At 31.9% G+C, this 11,635-nt stretch overlaps 2 protein-coding genes across 5 annotated transcripts; both read right to left on the reverse strand.

Annotated features, from left to right (window-relative positions):
- Positions 1–4,838: 4,838 nt before the first annotated feature.
- LOC118031378 (protein NUCLEAR FUSION DEFECTIVE 6, mitochondrial) lies at positions 4,839–7,240 on the reverse strand. Of its 4 annotated transcripts, none has more exons than XM_073412415.1 (3): positions 7,015–7,240; positions 6,783–6,904; positions 4,839–5,116 (listed from the first exon to the last, which is right to left on the reverse strand). In XM_073412415.1, exons 1-3 carry the CDS (start codon positions 7,170–7,172, stop codon positions 5,013–5,015), a joined length of 384 nt encoding a protein of 127 aa, XP_073268516.1. In that variant the 5' UTR covers positions 7,173–7,240; the 3' UTR covers positions 4,839–5,012. The 4 variants fall into 4 exon arrangements, with proteins under 4 accessions (XP_073268516.1, XP_034891657.1, XP_034891655.1 ...); XM_035035766.2 differs by having other exon boundaries at positions 5,037–5,175; positions 7,015–7,239; XM_035035764.2 differs by lacking the exon at positions 4,839–5,116 and adding an exon at positions 5,868–6,224 and having other exon boundaries at positions 7,015–7,239.
- A 745-nt stretch (positions 7,241–7,985) lies between these two features.
- On the reverse strand, positions 7,986–10,911 carry LOC118031379 (uncharacterized). The gene is made up of 3 exons (XM_035035767.2): positions 10,702–10,911; positions 8,865–9,017; positions 7,986–8,498 (listed from the first exon to the last, which is right to left on the reverse strand). Exons 1-3 carry the CDS (start codon positions 10,711–10,713, stop codon positions 8,241–8,243), a joined length of 423 nt encoding a protein of 140 aa, XP_034891658.1. The 5' UTR covers positions 10,714–10,911; the 3' UTR covers positions 7,986–8,240.
- Between the last annotated feature and the right edge of the window lie 724 nt (positions 10,912–11,635).

Consider the following 11,635-nt stretch of genomic DNA (forward strand, 5'->3'; position numbering starts at 1 on the left):
GGACATGACCAGGTAATGACGTATAAGAGAACAAGAGCAAATGTCGGATTTTTTTAAGGACGATCTTTATTTTTTTGTTTTGGAAATTCGTGGTCCAAATTGTTGTTGGTTTCAGGATTACTATGTGCCTGTAATTTTATACGCTATCTTTTTCTGTTAAAGAGATTGCTGTGGTCTTTAAACGGCAAACTACTCACTCGTTACTCTCTTTCTTTCTTTGATTGTGGATCATAGAGTGCGGATTGTTTCTATTGTTTATGTGATATATATATATATATATATATATAAACTTTTTGGTGGTTCTTACAATCGCAAGATCTACAGGGTATTTCATAATCCTAACACTTTTGATAAAAGTTTAGGAAAACTAACAAGAAATATTAAGAAAATAAGTTAAAATTAGTGGTCAACAAAACCGTTTTTGAAAATAATAATTGTTTCCAAAATCATGTTTCTTTCAATTTAATTAACATATATAAAAAATCAATTTTAAATTTTATAAAGATCAAATGATTAAAAAATAAGATTTAAAAACCAAGAAAATTTTGTTAGGGGTTTTATTTTGAGCTAATTTAAAGTTAACTACGATCTTATTTAATGTTCTTTCAACGTGTAGTTAAAATCATATTGTCAAGATTTTTCTGACGGTATCTAATATATAAAAACAGTGTCTCATTGAGTTTTTGGTGACCTATTATTTTTTTTTTTTCTCATTTTTCTTTTCTACTTCATCATCGTATCTTTTAATTTTTTCTTGGTTATTGGATCTTCAATTTTATATGTTACCACTATTTGAATTAGCAATTGTATATAAAAACATATTTAGAAACACGATTATTTCAAATAATAATTATGTATAAAATTAATATTTTTAAAGATAATTATGTTTAAATTATGCTATTTTTCAAATATTATTTTTAACTTGTGTTATTTTCCCAAACCAAAACTTTCATTTTAAACAAAAAAAATCCTCTCTTTGTTGTTGTGTTGTGATTGTTAAAAGTTGATATTTCATTGTCATCTTTAAATAGCTGCCAAAGTTGATGTTTAATGTCCAGCAAATTCCAGGCTTCCTGATGCTGCCCTAGACTATGTGGGATGCCCGTTAAAGAGGTTGGAGCAGATCACTCAGCGGTGCAACGAGAAAAAAAACTTTTCCCTGACAGAGTTAATTAGGAATACTCATTTACAATAGATAATCAACTTAAAACGTTAAGTTCACACCTACAAACCAATTCACGGTAATAATTTAGATTAGTGTGTGTATAATCGTTTAATTAACACAAACTTATCATATTTAAATTGAAGTCAATTATATTTTATAAACAACAAGCTCTTTGGAATGAGATTAATAAATAAGGTTTACCTTGTTCGAATTTGGAGATCGAAAATTTAAAATTTCAATTAGAAAGAAAATACTTGAAAGAACTAAAAAAAAAAGAGAATTAAAAAAAATAAAAAGTTACGGGGATATTTCGATATTTATCATACGTAGCCTTACATACGTAGGACTTAGATTTCATATTTATTTAAAAGCTATTAGAGAATGTAATATAACAATCATTGGGTTTGATAAGACCAACTTTATTTCTTGGATAAGAAAAATAATAAAATAATGTTAAATGTTACGGGGATATTTCAATGAATTAATTATGTTAAAGAGATAAAATGAAAATAAAAAATTTATATTTATTTTTATAGTTATTAAAAAATCTTATCTGGTCTTTAAAATAATTTGAATAAAGAACTAGTTATGCTAAATGAAAAATAAAAAATCACTCTAAAATATTATTCCTAAAATTTTAATTCTAAAAAATACCTATTGTGTATATCTACTAATATTTTGCCTAAATTAAATATTATGTTTATTAAAGGTAAAAAAAAATCCTAGGATAATGATTTGGGATTTAGGCTTGACAATGAAGTCTAATCCTCATTTTTTTTATTATTACGAGGTGAGATTTGAAATAATAATTAATAAAGACTTGGATTTTGAATTGTTTCCTTTAATTAACTAATTTATATCAATTCATCATAAATTAATTATTTTACTAAGCATAAGCATAGCCACCATAAATAACAATCAATATTCCAACTAATTCAATTAATATAAATGAGCTTAATTAAAAACACAAATAAAATCATGAATATATCATGAATTAATCCAAACATAACGTACAAGTCAACATAAATTTGCAATTTAAAAATTCAGAAAATAAATCATAAAATTATTTAAACAACAAATAAATCACATATATGGATTTAAAATTGACCTTTATGAGTTGTATGCAATGTGTAGTTAGCTTTCGAGCATCGATTCCATGCGCTGCCATGCCAAGGAGGTGCATTGACAACATCACATGATGCTCCTTTTCTCCTTCTTTCTTTATGCACCGGCGATGAAGGTCACCTCCGATCTTTATTTGGCTAAACTTTTTACAAAAGTCTTTTCCTTCCAATCTTTATGCGTGTCCCCTTTTTGTGTGAAAGACTTTTATTTTCATTGACTAGAATCCCCTGTAAAACAAGAAAAATTAAACTTAAAAAATAATATTAGGTATTTATATTGTTTTCTTCTTCACGATTCCTAATTAATTAAATTTTCTTCTTGACTATTCCTAATTATTTATCTTTTTCTCTTTTATATAATCTCTCATATTATTATTTTAGTCCATACGCTTCATAATCCCTTGATCTCTGTTTCTTCTTATTTCACTCCTTAAACTTTTTGTTTTTATTTTTGTATTATCATCATAATAAAAATTAAAAACACATAGAAAAATTAGAGGGTAAAAAACAAGTTATGATAACTTCCCTCTCTTTACGATATTTACAATAAAATCATTGAAAAATTTATTTATTTTTAACTTTATATAATAAGTTTGTAAAGAAAAAGAAAAATAACACTAAAAACAAATTCTATTTTATAAATTATTTCAGATAAAAAAAATTATAATTAAAATAACATGAACCAAATATAAAAGAAAAACAGATTGAATAGCTACTTTGAAAATTTAGATGGTTAAGAGCAAAAATAAAAGAGAGAAAAAGATAAAAAAAAAAAATTGTTAGCATCAAACAGGAGGTTACTGAATTGTGTGTATTCTGTAAGGATGAAGGAGCTGACAAGACAATCCCAAGTCCCAACAACATTAAAGGAGGCCGTCTTTGGTCGCTGATGACAAACAATGCTGCATGAAAACATTGAAGTAGTGAACACACTACCCTCGTAATGCATATGTTATCCTACTTTTTAAAAAATAATATTTTATATTTATTAAAATATTAAATTACCTCAATCAACTTTATTATAACTAAAAAATCATGATGTAAATAAAAAAAAGCCTATCAATGTCAGTTAAAGAAATTTTTTTAAGGTTAATTTAGTTATTTTACTATGCTTAAAAAGTGAAAATTCAAAAAAACCATGCCAGTTAATTAAAATTTTCTTTTAAGGGTAATTTATTTAATTTTATTATGCTTCAAAAATATAAAAAAATTGAGTTATCCCCAATCAATTTAATAATGACTAATAAACTTTGTAAAAAATCTGTATTACTTATAATATCTAGTTCAATAATTTGTTTTGAAAAGGCTAAAATCATCATTATATTATTCTAATCCAAAGTATAATGAGTCTGTGGGTGGAATGAAACCTCTATCCTTCTAAGGTTTTTTTTTATTAATTCTAACACGTTATTTAACATATAGTTTAAAATGAGATAATCGAACAAGGGAATAACTTATAATTAACAAGCAGTTAAACCTGGCCTATTGAATTGGTGGGTCAAGCGATGACCAGATAAAGAAAAATTATAATTTATAAGACTTGAATATCATTCCTCCACAGGTTTGTCGAGAAGTAATTTTTTTTAAAAAATTGATTTTCACCAAAAATAAATTTCTAAAAAATTAATTATTTTTTTATACTTAACAATATTATAAAAAAGAGAGTTGAAAACCGTTTTCTAGTGTTTGAAAATACCATAAAAATAACTTATTAATGTTTTTTTTTTTTAATTTGTTAAAATAATAGAGATAAAAAATGACAAATGAAAATTATTTTAAATAAAACAAATAGAAAGAATAAAAAACAAATCTGACATATAAAAAACATTAAAAAATAATGAAATTAAAAAAAATTCTCAATCTCAAATTTTTTTAAGTAAAATAAATAAAAATAAAAAATGAATACCAAATCTGATAAATAAAAAATTTCAATTAAGAAAAATAAAAATAAATAACAATTAAAAAAAATAAAGATCAAAGTTAATATAAAATCAAATTAAATCAAATTTTATTGGTAAAGAAATAATAAAAATAAAAAATGAGATGTTTATATTACAATACAATTAACTCAATGGTCCGACCAGTGCCCTAGTAGCTGAACCAGGAACTAAATTCGCTTAAAAATTATTGTCATGATTTCTTAATTTTGTTTTTTTATGAAACTTACTTTTCTTCATATTATGATGTTTTTATTTAAAGAAAAAAAATACTATCAATAAAAAAAAAAAGTTATCATAAAGAAAAGGAAGAAATACATGAACGGGTTTTATCCGTTAATAGTGTTCAAAATTGACAGAGAGCAAACGTCAAGATCATGTACTCGAGGTTGTTAGCTCGATAGATAAGCTGGATCAGTAAAGAAATTGATGGTCAGGCTAGCAACGATTCGCGCTGTAATATCCTTTAAAGAAAAGAAATTCGACATGGCCAAAATCTGCCAGATTATCTTAACTTTTGTGGTCGTGTGATGAACAGAAGCCATGCTTTTAGGCCTAAAAAGGCCGGAGAGAGAGCCTAGGGGCTCCAGGCTTTAGGCCGGTGTAGTCACCGTCGTTCATGTATAGCTCCACCCAGAACAGTCACTTATCTAACTCGCAATTTATACGCATATTGCAAAAAAAATAATTAAATGGTGGCGTCAAGATTCTTGCTAACATGCATCAAAAGATTAAATCGAGCATTTTACTACCGCTCAGCAATTGAAAAAAAATACAGAAATGCATCTATATCCATGAGATACCTACTTCAAAAGGTGCTTGCAGAACCTTCGGATTTTTATCATTCCACCAAGGACAACAATGTCTCAAGCAAAGTCTAACACGGTCCACTGAAATCATGAAAAACTACGTTCAATGCACCGCACCCAAACAGAGAACAATCATCCATCTACAATACAAGAGGCACGAGGAGAAATGTGTCACTATTTTACTTTAAAGTAATTGCTAGTTGGATATTAATAAAACCAACAACAAGATGTTTGACAGTGAACTAAAGAGTGGCAACTTGGAAAATTCCTCGAGCCACACAAAGCTAACAAGTAGTGATAAGAGGAATTGAAGACCATGTAAGAACAATACACCATCGCATAAAAATAAAACTTTTGAACAAATTATGCTGCAATGAGAACAATCTAGCTCCGGGAAAGTAAGTTAGGGGTGTAGATTGGAGCTCTACTAAAAGATCTTCAAATTACACAAACATGTCAAATGACCAATATATGACTGATCTCTTCATGCTTCTTGGGCAATCAAAATTATCCTCCATTACGTTCTTAGGTTTATAAACAGCAAGAAGCATGTAAAATCCTAATACAAGCTTTATTCAACCACCTTCTCATAATGTGCTTGTACAAAATTTGCTCGATCCCTCTGACAGTCATCATAGATCATCATTGCAATCTGAGTGAATACAACAAATTAGTGTGGTTCCTTTATACCTACACTTGCATGAATATGAATGAAAGAAAAACCTTGGTTTTGGTTAAGTCAGCAAACAGGAAAACAGCTTTCAATCCCATCTAATGTTTCTATGCTCCAATTTAGCATCAAATTAGTAACTTGGTTTCAGCGCATGAATAATGAAATCAAACATATAGAAACATCAGCACTGCCTCAAATGAAAATTGTTTAATTCATTATCGAACCATTGAAGGTGATCAGTTGTCATTTGAGAGTACTTCTTATAACATGAATCTAGCAAACTCATTACACAGATGAAAAATCAACTTCAGTGATTGAAGAATAAATGAATTCCACAACTCCATGACATTAGATGAAACTGGTCAATCTCTCAACTTTTGACCTCTTCTCTAGAAAAAAACCACCCTAATCTTACAAAAGACTAGCATTCTCCAATACTTTCAAAAGTTGACAAGAAAAGAAACTCAAATGACTCCCATCTTTCATGGCTTGATCCTCATCTAGGCTTGCCCTGCCCTACAAAAGGATAGAAGAACAAACATTCTTTCATTTTGCAAGGGAGAGAAGCAAAGAGAAAGAGGCCAGATTATTAAAAACCCAAAAAATCTTAACGCATAAATAAGACAAGATTCACATCACAACGATTTCAGTACAGAAGGCCCTTCCTGATCTTATTCAAACCAATCACATTTCTAAGCCTTCAAAGTTGCCCTCACTTCCCTAAACACCTAATTCAAAAAGGGTTTTACAAGGTATCAGAATACAAACTTATATAACATCAAAAGGAAGAGAAACTAGCAGCTACCATAAAAAAACTCCATATAAAAAAAAACCCACCGAAAGCCTAATAGAAATTGCAATTAAGTCAAATATTCCCTCATCAAAATCTATATGTTAACATAATAATATAATTCATATTCCACCCGGACAAAATGGGAAATGTCAAACAGGCCACAAAACTTATTCCACAGCTTGTGTACAAATCAAGATTCACACGTTATATACCATAGAAGAAAGTTGTAAATCAACGAAAGATGCAACCAATCATTTCATATAAAAATACACAAAATTTACCTTCAGGGGTCCAACCATAGCTGCGGCGAGAGACGGAGAGCATTGAATTAAGCAATGCGGAGGCAGTGGCAGTGTGGTATGGAAGTATTGTCTCTACACAGCAACTCATCTCCACTGGTGACCTTTCAAATTCAAAGCCCACAAAAAAAAAAAAAAATCAAAACTTGTATTCATAAATGTAGGAAAAAAGATAATAGCAATAAAAGAGCGGTGGGTTGATTTTTTTGGGTACCTGAAAATACGATGAGAGAGAGGGCTTTCTTTGGAGATGCGAAATGGCGAAGAAGCTGGTTTGGATCCAGGTTTGGGTGCGGACGCTAGTCTGGCAGCCGCAGAGGTTCTGGTGGCTGTAGAACGGAGGAAGGACCTGGCAGCTGCGGTGGCGGACATGGCTATTTGGGGTTAGGGTGTAAGAATTTGTTTCTTGGGGTTTTGGCAGCTGAAGTAAAAAATAGGGTTGTGAGTGTTGTGTGTATGTACTTGTACGAGGGAAATGGCGTGTCCTCGTAGTTTGGGTTTATGTTACATTTGGTCACTGTACTCCTTTTGTTTTTTTAACATGACCTTTACGTTCAACGATTTGTTGAGAAATTACTAGGTACTCGTGATAAATATTCATTCATAGTTTCTATTAGGAATCATGTTGGTAAATTATTTTTTATTTATAAAAATATTAAAATAATATTATTTTTATTTTTTAAAAATTTTTTAAAAATTAGATTTTCATAAAAATACAGGTTGAAGAACTGCCAAAGTAACAAAAAGCTATAGAAAGAGTTGCCTAGGATGCTGTTTTCTTGGGATTTGGAAGTTGCATTGGACTTTGGATTAAAAAAATGAGAAGATTTCTGTGTGTTCAGGTGTGTAAGAAGTAAATAATGAAGGAGAGTTTTTTTTTTTAAGAGCTGAACTAGCTAGCAATTATACATGTGTAGCAATTATTGTAAATGCCACCTTTGATTTTGATTTTAACATGGTTTGCAAAAGTTTTGCTCCCCACCTTACCCATAGTATTTTTAGGTATTTAATTTAACTAGTTAGATTTTAAGTTTGTGTTTTAAAAATTATTAATTTAAGTTTTATAAACCTCAAAATCATTAAAAATTTATATAATCATTAATTTTAAGGTCCATGAAATTAATTAAAATACACACAAGCTAATTCGAACACTCACGTTAATAAATAAATAAATAAAAATATATATAAGCTGATCTGAACATCCATGTTAATAATAATAATAATAATAATAAAAAGTTTTATTCAGCTGATTTAGCAAAGCAGAGAAACCAGCAAGTTCTGTACAAGGAACTTTGAGTTTGCCAACAGTGGATCGATGCTTTACTGAAATGTGAAATGGATATTGCTGTTCAATTTACAATAAATCCTTCTAAATGCAGAGCAGGAGTGAGCAGAAACGATGTATGCCACCGATGTTATTTCCCTTCAAATCCTTCTAAATCATTGTCTCGACTTGCTCTTACTTCTGCCCATCTTTTCTAGGGTGCCAAACAGTAAAGGAATGCAGATCCCTTGAGACATATCTGCCCTGCGTGCTCCAGAGACTTCAGAACTTGCAGCCCTCATAGCTCCTATGCCTATCTTTTCTCCTTCATCTACATGGACTCTCCTCGGGAAATACAAAGCTCCATTCCCCGGTCGAATTCCAATCAGCCTGCCCAGCGGCACACTGCTGTCTTGGAAGAAGGATGCCGATGACTGCAGAAACAAATGCAACACAGGGCTCACTTCCCGTGGAAACAACTTACGATGAACCTCTGATGCAGCCGAGGTTCTTAGTGATTTATCTTGGAAGTCGATGTAAGAGTTTGATTGCTTTCTCAATTTTCACATGATCAGTGATTTGGTTCGAGTACTAGTTTGAAAGCAGGAAATATGCTATGACAAGACAATTGGGAACAACGAGAAGAGTAAGAGAAGCACCGGAAAAGCATCTACTTCTCAGAATTCTTTTCCCGGAGTCTATCTAGCTACTGGGATGGATAAAAAACGCAGAGTCGCATGCCACAGCACATGCAAACACTCATATCAAGAACAACAGGAGGTGGAAAAGCAGAGTTTTACCTCAGTGTCAAGGTTGGAGGATATGAATGAAGAGAAACTAGATGAGCGTATGCGCAAGGAATACGGTTCTACCGGAGCTGCATGTATGCTCTCCATCACGCGAAGTCTTGTGTTCATCAGGCCGAGTGGCCATCCATTTGATGTTTCATTGTCCTGGGAATAGGCACTAGTTAAAATCAACACAGAGCTGAACCAGATCAATCACCTACTGGCTAACACCACGATATGTAGCCACTAAAAATCAATGGCATCTGGACATTCTAAGTTAACAGCAGGCCAGGATCCTTAACCATGTCCAAAGAAAGCTGAAAAACTACAGAAAAGGGAAATGACAGGGTCACATAGAAAGCTATCATAGTCCAGCCCTTGAAAAACTATGACAAAGAATTTAGCGTTGATGGAGTTGAAGATTCAACTCTAATAAATTTCCCAATTATTTCTTACCACAAGAAGATGAAAGAAATTGCAAGATGACTACAAGACAAAGGCTAGCTAGTCCACATCTGTAGAAGTTATTGCTCTAACACCTCCTATTTTAAAGGAAAATTCTAAAAGCATTGAAGTCTTACATGTTTCACTCCCTTCAAAAGCATATTGTGAAAAATCATGCAAATGCTTCTGATTGATTAATCGTTGGCTTTGAATGGAAGCACTAAGCAAACATGATAACAACCAGGCGGGTGCTTTTTGTGATTAGAAAAGGACGCATCATCCCTGAAGTGGCAGCATTTGCACTCTCTCTTTAGCAGAAAGATGCTAAAGAGGAACAGCCCAGGTCTGAAAACTTTATCGACAGCTAGTTGTTGTGGTGGGTTATATAAAGAACCTCAAGATCAGACATTACAGCCTCGAGGACTTCTGTAACTACAGACGGTGTCTGGAATTTTATATCCATAATTCCAGTATCCAATGAGTGGTATGTTTATGTTTAATAACAATTAGAAAAGTACTGAGTAAAATGATTCTACAAGCACAAACCCTTCCTCTGCTATTATATGCAGTTTTCTCTGCTAAGACAGCAACTGAGCATATATTTATGTGTAAACAATGTTCCTTCCGCAAGCTCACAAACTGTCTTCAGATTTGAGGTTTTGGCACTCTGACCACAAACTCAAGACATTCTAGGGCGGACATCTCCAAAACCGAGGAAGGGTATAAATGCATGTTGAAGTTTCATCAGATACAACCACAAATCACCAAATGGTGGGCATATTTCTTATCTCAATACACAATAAGTTGAGAAGAGAGCAATAAATGGGATCTCTCCTGGGTTTCACTATAAACATCCATACGAACTGCAAATTATTCTTCAGGCTTTCCATTTACAAGACTGATAATGTTAGTTTCTGCATCAAAAACTTTGAAAAAGAACTAGAGATGCAAATGCCTCTTCTTGGTACACACATCCATGATCCATTGGTCATCTGCTTTGCTGATATAATAATCATTGCATAAAGCTGCAATCAGCAATTTGCATTCTCGATTTCCTTTATTTGTTGGAGCATGTAAATCACACATGTCAAATCGTAACCATCAGTAAACTAATGAAGATCACTTTCCAAAAATCAATTCCATGAGCCACCAAATGAATTCTCATAGCAGAATCAATTATAATTTTCCATTTCAGGGGATTCTCTGTGCTATCTCAGTCCTCAAGAGAAACTCAAGTCTTTACCAGCAATACAATCCAGTAGAGATATCTACAAGTTTTCCCAGAAAAGAAGGAAGGAAGAAGGAGAATCCTAGAAGACTGGAACTAACAAAACATACTAGTAGAAATATGTTAAGCTTGACATGCAACCAAACAAGAACCAGCACAAAGAAGAAGGAGTCTTACCTCTGCTGCCATGATGCCTGTTTTCTACAGCTCTGGCCTCATGGAATGAAATGAAAGAAGAAGAAGATGCTAACAGTCCCACGGGGAATCTAGTTACTCACGTTAAGTAAGAAAATGTGTATGACAAGTCCAATGTGAGTTCACTCCAAATTCTTCCTTAAACTAGAGACAATGAATGGTTCACGGGTCCCCCATAGACAGTTTTCTTTAACTAGCAATTGACAATCACCACCAAGATGCTCAACCGCTTAACTTACCGCCATTTTTTACAACCCTTTATTGTGATCTGATCGACCAATAAAACAGTTCAAAGTCAAGTATAAACCTGGATAAATTTTATTTTTTTTAATTATAAACGTTCGAGCCAATTTACATGTATTTTGAAGTAATTTTTTAAAATTTTAAAATTAATAACCAGATAATTTTAGGACTGAGTGGGGTAATTTTAGGACTTCAGGTCAATGGAGTCTCTGCCCACCAGCCCAATGGTTGATCAGAAGAAGCTTTACCTTAATTAGAACACAATATGTGGAGTAATTGAAGCATCAACCTGCATTGAAGGCAACGGGACACCTCATTAAATATGTAGCTATCAGAATTATATCTGCATTTTTCAACCAAGCGGTTTAGATCTGCTCAACTAATAGTTACAGCAAATCCATTCGCATCTTCTAGCCAAAATTGAGGGGGAAAAAAAGAAAAAACTATCCCAAATATATGTAATGGAATTTAAATACACCTTATAGCCTACTAAATATTACATGATGGGAAGATTGAGAAAAAATGCAGAGCATGAGATTAGATTTCTGAATGTTTTTGGTTTTCAGTTTTAATAATTAATATATCTTTTAACTAGTTTTCGTATTTCAGATATTTAATAAGAATCAGTAAAATCATTCATAATTTCTGAACTTACAGCATCAAAAGGTGGCTG

Source organism: Populus alba, chromosome 11, assembly GCF_005239225.2.
Source record: "Populus alba chromosome 11, ASM523922v2, whole genome shotgun sequence".
Lineage (NCBI taxonomy): Eukaryota > Viridiplantae > Streptophyta > Magnoliopsida > Malpighiales > Salicaceae > Populus > Populus alba.

What these genes read in the sequence shown, in the direction of transcription:
- LOC118031378 (XM_073412415.1), bottom strand. Translation starts at nt 7,172, where the DNA reads ATGTCCGCCACCGCAGCTGCCAGGTCCTTCCTCCGTTCTACAGCCACC. An exon ending in CTCTCTCATCGTATTTTCAG is followed by an intron (nt 6,905 to 7,014) that starts GTACCCAAAAAA and finishes TGAATTTGAAAG; the next exon opens with GTCACCAGTGGAGATGAGTT. An exon ending in CTATGGTTGGACCCCTGAAG is followed by an intron (nt 5,117 to 6,782) that starts GTAAATTTTGTG and finishes TCATGATTTCAG; the next exon opens with TGGACCGTGTTAGACTTTGC.
- LOC118031379 (XM_035035767.2), bottom strand. An exon ending in CCTCCAACCTTGACACTGAG is followed by an intron (nt 8,499 to 8,864) that starts GTAAAACTCTGC and finishes TTGTTTCTGCAG; the next exon opens with TCATCGGCATCCTTCTTCCA.